Below are 12716 nucleotides of genomic sequence, written 5' to 3' on the forward strand. Positions count from 1 at the left end.
GAGAGAAAAGTGTTTCTGGAAAAGGGAAAAGGATAAGGTAGAGAGAGAGGCTTCTAGGAAGATGGCAGTGGCCAGAGGGATAGCCAGCTACTGAATGCACTCTGTGCCAACAGAAATGGATAGAGAGTGCTGGCCAAAGGCAAGAGGCACAACCCCAGAGGCCAGCCACAAAAAAGCGTAGAAAACATAGTCAGCGGGCCAGCAGCACAGGCTGATGTGGAGTCCAAGGGAGGTGTCTGGGGACCAATTTTACGGGAGCATTTTCCACACCCAGGCTCAGGGAGAACCTAAAATGTGATGGGGGCCCATACCCAGCGCAAAGCAGATGAGCTGAGAGCATGGCCAAGCTGGACACAGGCTAGCTGGATCCCCCCTGGCCCCACGAAGAGGGAGACAGCCCAGGACTCCTCCTGGGAGACTGTGCCTCTGGAGAACACCAAGGATGAGGTCATATTTACTAAGAGCAGGAGATGCTGTTGCCCTTTAAGCTCATTCTAGCTCAAATGTTTATTTCAATTCTTTCCCTAAAGTCTCTTAGGAAAATTCCTCTTAAAAGTCCTACCCTCTCAAGATTGGAACTATGTAAATAACATACACGCAGAAGAGAGTGGGAGAAACACTTTAAAATGTTAACAGTACTTGTTTCAGTGTGAAACAGCCAAGAATTATTTGTTTTTTTCCCTAGTCGCCAAATTCTTGTCTTGTGATTAAATTATTTTTATAACTGAAAAAAAAATTTTTTTAATGGAAGAAAAAAATCCAGGCTCCCTTGGTTGTGCAGCAAAGTAGGGATTTCTGCCTCTGCTTCTACCAGAGGGTAAGGAGAGATAAAACATGATAGGGGCCTGGGTTTGAGGTGATAATATTGATAAGGAGACTTAGAATGACTAGGCCAGCTGGGGGGGGGGATGGCAACCAGCACCTCAGAGCTATCCCTTCTGTCCTACAGGCTTCCTAAGTTTAAGCCCTGGAACTTATTTATTTTTCCAGAGTCCTGACTGGGTAGAGATTCGAGTAAGTAACATGGCCTATCCACCTATGGCATTTGTGGAATGATGCAGGAAAACATATCTGAATCGGAGAAATGTCAGATGATTTGCAACTAGGAGACCAAACACATCATAAAAATTCAACCTGCATGAAGGGAGATCGCTAATGAGAGGCCACAAACTTTGTCCTCAGGGTGCCCCCAAATATTTTAAGAGTGAGTTGGAAGGAGATAGAAAAAGGAGGCTTTGCAATGCACTGATGACATGGAGGCTAGGAACTAGTTCACAGACTCAAAATTATTGCAACAGCCTAGACAGCTTGGCCCAAACCAAAAAATGATAACACTGAACAGAGCCAAATACAAAGGCTTATATTTAGGTTTAAAAGGGGGTATGTAGTTGAATGTCTTCTTTTTTCCTTCCTTCGTTCTTTTTTCCTTGTTTATATCTTCTAAAGTCTCTACACTGAGCCTATACGACTTTTATAATGAAAAGTTACTTTAAAAATCAAACATGATCAAAATAACTGACAGTTTGTGTGACCACAAGTTCATATATGTCAACTCTGAGAAAAGTAGCCGGATATCCAGAGTCAGCCAGGTGAGTGACTGGACTCCTTTCTGCCCCTGTAACTGGGGGGGAGAGGCACATGCACAAAGCAGGAGGCATTAGAGGAAGAAAACCAAGAAGTGAAGGATTCAGAGAACAAAGCCTCAAGGAAATGGGGAGAAGAAACCAGTGGGTTTGGCCTGGAGGGAATGAATGGTGATGTGATGGTGTGTTCATTTGCTTCAGTGGTGTCCGACTCTTTGCAACCTCATGGACCATAGCCTGCCAGGCTCTTCTGTCCATGGAATTTTCCAGGCAAGAATTCTGGAGTGGGTTGCCATGCCCTTCTCCAAGGGATCTTCCTGACTCAGACATGAAACCCGCATCTCCTGCATTGGTAGGCGTTTTCTTTACCACTGAGCCACCAGGCAAGCCCAGTGTGATGGCTGATGTCTCCAAATATCTGAAAGTCCATGGTGTAAGATGAAGGGAAAGGAAAAAACTCATTCCAATGCTGGTGAAGGCCCAGCTGGGGCCACTGAATGGATGTATGAATGGGGCAATTTTGGATTCAGCAACAACAGAAAGAAGTGACTTCAGCAAAAATGGAGTCAGCAGGCAGCCCTAGGAAGTACTGAGCTCAAGGTCACCAGAGGAGTTCCAGCAGCAGTGGGCTGATGATGCAAAGGCCTTCTGCACACAGTGTGGGCAGAATGAGAAGGTCTTTAGCACAGCTTCAGGAACCGGCTACCTGGACTCAACCACTGATTACCTGGAACTCCTTTTGAGGTGAGCACCCCCACCGCCAGCCCCACTCACTCGGCCCCCTCTTGGAGCTTGGCTCTCACCGTTGGGATGAACTGGATTTCATAGGCATCCACATTGCCGGGAGCCCGGGTCCACTCTGTCCGAACTGTCGTCTCCTCCAGCAGGTGCATCCTCATGCCCTCGATGGCTGGCACCTCTGCCCAGGAGAGTGGGATATGAGAAGCTGCTTAGCCCAAGGCAGCTCCCCACCCCTACCCCCACTCTCACAGGCTCTTCCTACTCAGGGTCACATTAAGAGATCCAGCCAAGTTCCCAGTCTTCTCTGGGGGGAGAGAGGAATGGTGAGGAAAAGCCAGCAGTGGCCTGAACAAGCCTTGGGTTTCCTTCACTGCCCTCCATCTCCAGGAACCAAAATCTCCCGAAAAATACCTGAAGAGAGCCCCTGGATCTGCTCATCAGAGATCTTACAGCAGGTCCTGCCTGCAGGCATGGCCCCCCCACCTGCTGTGGTTCTGCAGCCCTGGTGGACCCTGGTCCTCTGGCTCCTCTGACTGCCCCACCGCCCACCCCAATATATGACCACCCCCATCACCCTGCCTCCAAGTCTGGGGCCTCCTCCGCCTCAGACTCAGGCTTTCTCATGGGGCTCCAGTTTTCCAGCCCCGGACCCAGCACACTGAGGAAGGCTGTCCGCTCACCTTCCCCGCAGTCTTCCCCTGCATAGCCGTCTTGGCAGACGCAGCTGCCCTCATGACACTCTCCCCGGCCGCGGCAGTCCCCGGGGCACGTCTGGATGGCGCAGTCGGGGCCCCGGAAGCCCTCGACGCAGACACACTGGCCTGCGCGGCACAGTTCCCGTGGCCCGCAGCCCCCGGGGCAGGCGCTGGCAGGAGGCTCTTCCTGCCCACAGTCCTCGCCGCTGTAGCCCACGTGGCACACGCACACGCCCTGCACACAGCGACCACGGCCCCGGCAGTCGGCCGGGCAGGTGCGGGTGGCGCAGGAGGGGCCTGTGTAGCCAGAGTCGCACAAGCAGCGCCCGTTCTCGCAGCGGCCGCGCCGGTGACAGTTGGAGGGGCAGGCACGGAGGCCGCAGTCCTCGCCCGCGAAGCCCTCCCAACAGGTGCACACACCATCCTGGCACACGCCCCGCTGGTTGCAGTCGCGCGGGCACCGTCTCACGCCGCAGTCCTCACCCTCGTAGCCGTCGTCGCACACGCAGCGCCCCTCCAGGCACTGGCCGCGGCCTTGGCAACCCCTGGGGCAGCTGCGCGTGCCGCAGTCTTCGCCCTCGTAGCCCACATCGCACGAGCACACGCCATCTTCGCAGCGGCCGCGACCACGACAGTCCCCGGGACACCGACGGCTCCCGCAGTCCTCTCCTGCGAAGCCCGGGTTGCACACGCAGCGGCCGTCTACGCAGCGCCCGCGCCCGCGACAGTCGCCAGGGCAGGCGCGCGTACCGCAGTCCCGGCCTGTGTACCCGGGCCAACACACGCAGCGGCCACTCTCGCAACGGCCCCGGCCGCGACAGTCCCCGGGACAGCTGCGCACGCCGCAGTCCTCGCCACTGTAGCCCGCGTGGCACACGCATACGCCGTTCTCGCAGCGCCCGCGGCCCCGACAGTCGCGCGGGCAGGCGCGCGCGCCGCAGTCGGGCCCCGAGTACCCGGGCCAGCACACGCAGCGGCCGTCCTCGCAGCGGCCCCTTTGGTTGCAGTCGCCCGGGCAGCTGCGCACGCCGCAGTCGTCCCCACTGTACCCGGGATCGCAGATGCATTCGCCATCCTCGCAACGCCCTCGGCCCCGACAGGCGCGGGGACAGGTCCGCGTGCTGCAGTCCTCGCCCGCGTACCCGGGCCAGCACACGCAGCGGCCGTCCACACAGCGCCCGCCCTCGCCACAGTCCCACGGGCAGGTCCGCGAGCCGCAGTCGTCACCAGCGTAGCCCGGGTCACAGACGCAGCGCCCGTCCTCGCATCGCCCCTTCTGGCTGCAGCCTCGGGGACAGCTCCTCACCCCACAGTCGTCGCCAGTGTAACCGGGGTTGCACACGCAGCGCCCATTCTCGCAGCGTCCTCTCTGGCTACAGTCTCGGGGGCAGCTCCTCACCCCACAGTCCTCGCCACTGTAGCCTGGATTGCACACGCAGCGCCCGTCCTCGCAGCGTCCCCTCTGGCTGCAGCCGCGAGGGCAGGAGCGCACACTGCAGTCGTCCCCGGAGAAGCCCGAGCGGCACGCGCACACGCCCTGCACGCAGCGCCCGCGGCCGTGGCAGTCCCCGGGGCAGGAGGGCCAGCTACAACTGGGCCCGGTGTAGCCAGGGAAGCACACGCAGCGACCACGGACGCAGCGACCCTGATCATTGCAGTCATCCGGGCAGGAACCGGGGGCAGAGGGTGGTGAGGAGGGGGGTCCCTCCGCACCTGCGGGATCCGAGCAGGTGGGCCCACCCCAGCCTGGCTCGCAGGAGCAGGCACAGCGGCTCAGGTCAAACACGCCATGGAGACTGCAGAGGCTTCGAATGTCGGTCTGGCCTGGAGTAGGAGTGAGAGTTGGGTCTCAGTCTCTCTAGGGAGGAGAGGCTGAGCTTGTGTAGTGCTGCCCTGAGTTAGCTTCTCCATCAGGGAAGCCTCATTTCCTAAGGCCATCTCAGTTTCCAGCTGCAACTTATCACCCAGGGCCCTAACATTCACTGGGGAGGGCTGACATCTAGTCACAGGGCTCCTCTCTCAGAGCCGTGCCCTGGGCTGCACTCACCACCTGCAAAGAGAAGGCGGGTGCCTTTTTCTAATTCACACCAAGGTCCTCTAGTGATGCCCACCCAATCCTAACCACTTCCCTTCTTTTCCGTGCTCCTCCCTGTGATCTTCGGCTCACCTGTGCCAGCCTGGGCAGCCGGAGGACAACACCCCCCAGTGCACTGTTCCTTGAGCCCCTTCACCAGCTCCTCCAGGATCTCCAATCGGACCCTCAGGGCCTGCACCTCTGAAGCAGGGACAGGGGGCTCAGTGCCTGGGGGACAGCCACAGCCAGCTGAAGGGGGCAGGTTAATGCGGTGGGTGAACACCACCTGCTTCTCCCCTCCTTCCACGGTGTGCTCGTAGAGCCGAGAAGAAGGGCCTCCCCCTTCTGGCTGCACTGTACGGCCCCCCGGCTGCGGAGGGGGCCGTGGGGCTGGGAGTGTCACATTGGAACGTGGAGAGAAAGGGCCTGCTGTGACAGTGCCCAGCAGCATCAGAAGAGCCAGGATGGAAGTTAGGGAACATTGGGTGGGCATCTTTCTGGAGGCTGTGGGGAGAGAGGGCACATATGAGAGCAGACTCACAGAGCAGACAAGATGAATGTCCCCTTCCCCAACACACACGCCCACAGTCCCACCACCCACAGCTCATCCACCCGACTCACATATTGGCAAAAATCCACATTCAGCTTGATCCTATCACACACCCTCCCTGGGCAGATCTGTCTCTACCTTGCTTTCTTATGTCATTTGGTCACCCTGCTCCTCCACTCCTTATTTTGTTTATTTTTTTACTGTTCCATCCACACTGGTCTTTTTTGTTTGTTCCACAGACGCTGCAAGCTTACATTAGCCTAAGGGCCTTTGCACTACATGTTTTCTCTGTCTGGGGTGCTCTTCACTCAGCTCTTAGAGGTTGGCTCCTTTCTGTTCAAATCTTAACTCACATGTCGTCGACTCCCAGAGGTCTTCCTTGGTGCCCGATTGGAGCAGTCTTTCATCACACTTCATCAGTGTCCTGCTTATGTTCTTCATGCCATTTACTGCTGCCTGAATTATCTGTTTGTGTGCCACTTCTTTGTTATCTTTCCCCCACTACCAGAACGTGAATTCCACAAGAACAGGGACTTCATCTGTCCTGGTATTGCTGCATGCTTGTACCTGGCACACGGGGTGGGCACTATACAACACAGTTTTTTTTTTTTTTTTTTTTTTGGTGGCCATTCTGCACAATTTATGGGATTTTAATTCCCCGATCAGGGATTGAACCCAGGCCCTCAGCAGTGAAAGTGCAGAGTCCTAACACTGAACCACCAGGGAATTCCCTATCCAACACATTTTTGTTGAATGGGTCAGCAGATGAATATAAAAGACTAATCCTTCCATAAGCAACTGGATCCCAGCTCCTAGTATCTTTTTAGAAACTTTAAGGTGTACATTATCCTCTCCTTCTTTCATTTAGCCCCTCACTCAACTAGATTCTTCCCATCATCTTTTCATATAAGCTCAAAAAGCTCCTGTTTTCTTTTTTTTTTTAATCCTCTTCCTCAGGACTTACATTACCAAATATCAAAATTTATTATGAAGGTGCAAGCATAGAGCACAGAACAGAAACAGACCCACACATATGTGGTCACCTGATTAATGAAAAAGAGGCCCCCTACAATTAAAAGGAGAATAAATTGTGATAAATGGTCCTGGATCAGTTGAAGATCCACATGGGAAAAATCTATCTCTACCCTACGTCCACATACAGAAATTAATTTGGAATGAGTATATAGATCTAATCTTGAAAGGTAAAGCAATACCTTTCACAAAATGTCTTACAGGAAAAAACTATAGGAGAAAATCTTTATGACCATGAAATAAACAAAGATTTCTTAAAACCTAACCACAAAATTTACCATAAAAAATTTCACACAAAACTAAACCACAAAAAAAGATACTGATACATTCAGTTCAGTTCAGTCGCTCAGTCGTGTCCGACTGTTTGCGACCCCATGAACTGCAGCACGCCAGGCCTCCCTGTCCATCACCAACACCTGGGGTCCACCCAAACCCATGTCCATCGAGTCGGTGATACCATCCAACCATCTCATCCTGTGTCATCCCCTTCTCCTCCTGCCCTCAATCTTTCCCAGCATCAGGGTCTTTTCCAATGAGTCAGCTCTTCTCATCAGGTGGCCAAAGCATGGGAGTTTCAGCTTCAGCATCTTGGACCACATTAAATCCATGACTTCTGGTCATCAAAGGACACCGCTCAGGGCTTCTCTGGTGGCTCAGTAATAAAGAATCCACCTGCCAATGCAGGAGACCTGACTTCGCGCCCTGGTCCAGGAAGATCCCACATGCCTCAGGGCAACTAAGCCCCTGCACCACAACTACTGAGCCTGTGCCCTGGAGCCTGTGTTCTCCAACAAGAGAAGCTACCGAAGTGAGAAACCCACACGCCACAACTGGAGAGTAGCCCCCACCTGCTGCAACCAGAGGAAAGCTCACACAGCAACGAAGACCCAGCACTGCCAAAAATAAATAGATATAATTATAAAAAAAAGATACAATGAAGAGCAAAAGAAGGCAAGCTACAGAGTGGGAGAAAACATGTGGGAAATGTCAGACTACATATATAGGTATTATATATGGTGGGGAGATTGGGAGACAGTGCTTGAGAGTTGAGAGAGGGGATTAAAAATCTAAAGAATTCCTCCAGAACAAAAACAAACAAAAGGCAGGCAACCAGTTTTGTTTTTTTTTAATTTGCAAAAAAAAAAAAAAAAGTCTCTCTAGCAAAGAATATATCCAAAGTTCCAATAAATAGATGAAAAATAAACATATGCATGTGTAGAACAAAACTAGTAATCAGGGAAATGAAAATTAAAACCGCAAGAGGATGCCATCAAATATCCACCAGAATGGCTAAAACTAAAAGGGCTGTTGATGCTCAATATTGACAAGAATGTGAGGCTACTGGAATTCTCATTTATTGCAAGTAGGGGCAGAAATTAGTGCAGCCACTTTGGAAAACTGATAGGCAGTTGCTACTAAGGCATACAGCCTATAACTTGGCAATTACACTTCTTGGTAAATACCCAACAGAAACGACTGGACGTATCCTCCAAAAGACATGACTGCATGTATCCTCTAAAAGACGAGTACAAGAATGTTCATGGGATTCTTTTCATATGAGCCTGAACTGGAAGCACCTCAAGTGTCCATTAATAGTAGAATGGATAAATAAATTGGGGCATAGTCATACAATGGGATACTCTCCAGCAATGAAGAAACACCCTCCTGGGACTTGCTGGGTGATCCAGTGCTCAGGACTCAGTGTTTTCACTGCCAGGCCCAGGTAGGGGGAGGTTTGCAAGCTGGGCAGTGTAGCCAAAAAGCAAAGAAACAAACTCCCCCCAAACCACCCCCCCCACCCTGCCGGCCCCACCTTGTTACACACAGCAACATGGACAAAATTTGACACACCTAATGCTAAGCAAAAGAAACAAGACACAAAAAAAGAACATTGTAAATGATGCTATTCATATGAGGTTCATGAACTGAACTGAATAGAAGATAGAATTACTAGAAATATTTTGCACCTTTAACTGGGTGGTTAAACAAAAGTATGTATAATCAAAAATTAATTGAGCTATACACTTATCTGCATTTTACTATATGCACAAAATATACTTAATATACAAAAATATACCTTAAAAAAATTCCCCAACCTCATACTCCCTCCAGCCACCACATATTTCTCTTCTCTACTTCATGGCCATAGTTGTCAAAAGATTTATCTGGATTTGTTGTTTCTATCTCACATATCCCATGCATTTCTCAACCAGCTCCCATCTGACTTCACCTTCTTTCAGTCTACCAAATAGCCCTCCCTAAGGTCTCCCAGCTTCTCTGGTGGCTCAGATGGTAAAGCGTCTGCCCATAATGAGGGAGACTTGGGTTCGCGTCAGGAAGATCCCTTGGAGAAGGAAATGGCAACCCACTCCAGTATTCTTGCCTGGAAAATCCCATGGACGGAGGAGCCTGGCAGGCTACAGTCCATGGGGTTGCAAGTAGTCGGACACGACTGAGTGACTGAACTGAAGGTCTCCCAATGATCTGTGTCACAAAATCTAAAAGACGTTTGTCTTCACCTTGATCTCTCTCAAAATCACTGGACACTGATGACCACGTCTTCCATTTTAGAGCATTCTATATCTGTGTTGGCGATAAGGTAGATGGGAGAGATCACTGGCTCTTAACACTTAAAATGTGGCTAGAGGGACTGAAGCACTGAACTTTCTTTAGTACTTTTAACAGCTTTCCAGGGGACTGCAGTGTGTAGCCAGAGCTGAGACCTACTTGGGGTAGTCATCCACTCAGGTACCTTCATCCAGATCCAAGAGTTTAATTTCCAAACTGTACCCCAAAGTATAAACTATCTCCTCTTAACTCCAAGCAATATAGCTATCCTATTTGGCATCTCCTCTTGGGCACCTCAGATTCAACACATCTAAAACAGCTCAACGTTCATCCCTCCTGTACCCATCCCTTCTCAGTGTTCTCTACTGCAGTTCATGGTCCCATAGTTACTCAGCTTCACAAGCCAGAAACCCAACAGCTCATTCAACACCACCATATTTCATCATATCAACCCATATTTTATTGTAAATGTCTCTTTAATTTACTTATGTTTCTCCCTCTAAGCATCATTACAGTCCAAGCTACTATCTACCTTTTGCTTAACAACTGTGATTGCCTCCTACCGGGTTCCTCTGCTTCTATTCTTGCTTCTTTAAAATCTTGCAAAGGCAAATAGAATGTCCCTCTCCCTCAAAAAACTTTTCAGTGGTTTCCCTCTGAATAGTCTTCAAATACTGACAGACAGTCCTGCACCATCTGGCCCCTGCTGACCTCTCCCACCTCATCCCTCATAAGACTTCCCTCCCTCTCTCCACTCCAGTCCCACTGGCTTTATGTCCCCCACATTCTTCCCAGCCCCAGACCTTTGTATCTGTGGTTCCCTCTATGGAATGTTCTTCCTTTTTCTCTTGGCTTCCTCATCATTCAGGTCTCAACCCCACATCTCTTCCTCAGGAAACCTTTCCTGTACAGGTCAGCTTCCCTATCATGTGATATTACAGGATCATGTAACTCCCATTTGCAGCATTTATAATAATTTATACTCACATATTTATTTGTGGGATTATTTTATTACTTTCTTGCCCACACTCAACCTTGCCCGCTAAACTGTAAGGTCCATGGAGGCAGACATAGCACCTGGTTTTTTCTTTTGTTTTGGCTGCTATAGCCATACATCTGGCACATAGTAAGTGCTCAAAAAAATATTTATTGACTATATAGATATTTAGTCAATTTACATAGTTCAAGTCAAGCCCAGGGCTAGCACAGGGCTGGAACCAAGGACAGGACCAAGGTCAGGGCTAGGACCACGGACAGTGTCTGGGGCTGAAAGTTGGTTAGAAACAGCAGCTGGGGCAGCTGTCGGCCAGGGAGCAGGCCATGTGTAGATCCTGGCAGGGCTGCATGGAACAAGCCCATTGGAAAACCATTTGGCACAGCCACCCAAATCCACTAGAGCTGTGTTCAAACCCTATGACCTGGCAGCTCTACTCCGAGGGGTCTACCCACCACAACAGTACTTCTCATAATAGCCGCAGACTGGGAACTACCCAAATGTCTCACACGAGTAGAATGGATTAAATAACACGTGGTTTGTTCACAAAGTGGAATAAAATAAAGCAATAAGAACAAAGTATAACTATATGCAATAACATGAATGGGTCTCACTAATATAGGGTGGAGCAAAAGAAGTCAGACACAAAGAAGTTGCTGAAACATTCTGTTTATGTGATGTTTGAGTCTAGACCATGTTAACTGTCAATCAGTAGAGTGGCAGGTCAGAAATGTGGCACTCTTGGGGGAATGGAGACCAAGAAGGGGCATTGTGGGGAAATTCTGGGGTGCTAAGAACACCCTGTTTCTTGATCTGAGTGCTGGTCACCCAGTTGTATTTGTGGAATCCACTGAGGCAAGAACTGGGAGGCACAGGGAGACGAGGATTAGAGAAGCAAGGTAATGGGGTGATGGGGGGAACCAGGAGAGGAGGCCTCAGTAACAGAGATGCGTGGGGGGTTCAGGCGAAGGGTTAAGGAGCGGTGTTAGCAGGCACCCAGTTCTTCCAGACCAGAGAGCCTGGAGAGGGAAGGAGCGCAGGGTGAATGGTGGGAATACTGACTGAGGAGGAGGGTCAGGGGCTGTGACCAGTGCCTCCCACAACACACACACACATTTATTTCCTGGCTTCCTACGCTTAAAATTCTCCTCTGAGTCTGAGAAAAAGGAGTTTCCAGGGCTACCAGCCATCACACTCCACCACCATCCCACCAGAGATGGAAGAGGAGTGGGCAACAGGAGCAGAGCGTTTCCACACTGAGAGGCACCCTGCCCCACAAAGCCCAGCAGAGAGCCTGGCAAGCAGAGAGCTGCCCTTCCCTCAGCCCATCAGCCCCTCTCTCAGCTTGGAGTGTAGTCCTGGGTGTGAGCTGGGCTCTGACTTACCTTCAAACTCTGTTGCCCTGTGTCTAATGTTGCACACATCTCCAGGTGCACACACACAAATACACATACACATAGAAATGTACTCACATGTGCTTATCCACAAATATGAACACACTTCTTGTATCTGTCCATTCTAAGTCACTTCAGCCCTGTCCGACTCTTTGCAACCCTATGTACTATAGCCCGTCAGGCTCCTCTGTCCTTGGGATTCTCCAGGCAAGAATACTAGAGTGGGCTGCCATGCTCTCCTCCAGGGGATCTTCCCAACCCAGGGATTGAACCCGTGTCTCTTACATCGGCAGATGGGTTTTTTACCACTAGCACCACCTGGGAACTATACACATACTTATATTCATCCAAAGAAGCTTGCATCTTTGTGGGCACACACATTTGAGTATGTGCAGGGGTTTCCCAGCAGTAAAGAACCCACCTGCCAATGCAGGAAACTCGAGTCGATCCCTGCCTGGGTCGAGAAGAGCCCCTGGAGTAGGAAATGGTAACCCACTCCAGTATTCTTGTCTGGGAAATCCGATGGAGAAGCCTGGCGGGCCACAGTCCATGGGGTCACAAAAGAGACACGACTTCAGTACTAAGCAACAACAACAAGGGCATACACACACACACACTCCTCTCCACATTTCCTCCACAACCAGTCACTGAGCGAGGTCTAAAAAAGCTGATTTCTCATTGGCTCAGAGGGCAGTTGCGCATGTCAAAGAACTTAGTTGGAGTGAGGGGAACCACACAGGAGACCCTTCTTCAGAGGAGGCAGAGGTTACAGGGTGCTCCACACCACTGGGGGTTTGGGGGAGCTGCCAGTCCCCCTCCCACAACAATCGAATCCTGCACCTCTTCCCCACTTGGTGGGCGCAGGGGGAGGGTCTCTGCAGCGGGAAGAAGCGGGAAAGTAGTGAAGCTGGTCTGAGAGGAGAGGCCCGCACAGGCCACACCCCCAGAGCCTCCCTCCCAAGCCCCTCTCCCTCCCGTCTCCACCGCCCGCCTAGCTCCTCATTCCCATTTCTTGAAAGAATCGAGCTCTTCTCTCAGCACCAGGAAAGCAGGATACTTGGGTGTCCCTTATGTTTCCCTCTCAC

The 12716-nt window shown here is 51.1% G+C and overlaps 1 protein-coding gene across 1 annotated transcript in view; it reads right to left on the bottom strand.

The window, feature by feature from the left end:
* Positions 1 to 12182, bottom strand: part of TNXB (tenascin XB) — a 53786-nt gene extending 41604 nt beyond the window's left edge. Inside the window, 4 exon segments of the mRNA XM_052649193.1 lie at positions 2387 to 2502; positions 3005 to 4843; positions 5187 to 5597; positions 12053 to 12182. Coding sequence (XP_052505153.1) covers positions 2387 to 2502; positions 3005 to 4843; positions 5187 to 5597; positions 12053 to 12182 — 2496 coding nt within the window.
* Between the last annotated feature and the right edge of the window lie 534 nt (positions 12183 to 12716).

Source organism: Budorcas taxicolor, chromosome 11 (assembly GCF_023091745.1).
Source record: "Budorcas taxicolor isolate Tak-1 chromosome 11, Takin1.1, whole genome shotgun sequence".
NCBI lineage: Eukaryota > Metazoa > Chordata > Mammalia > Artiodactyla > Bovidae > Budorcas > Budorcas taxicolor.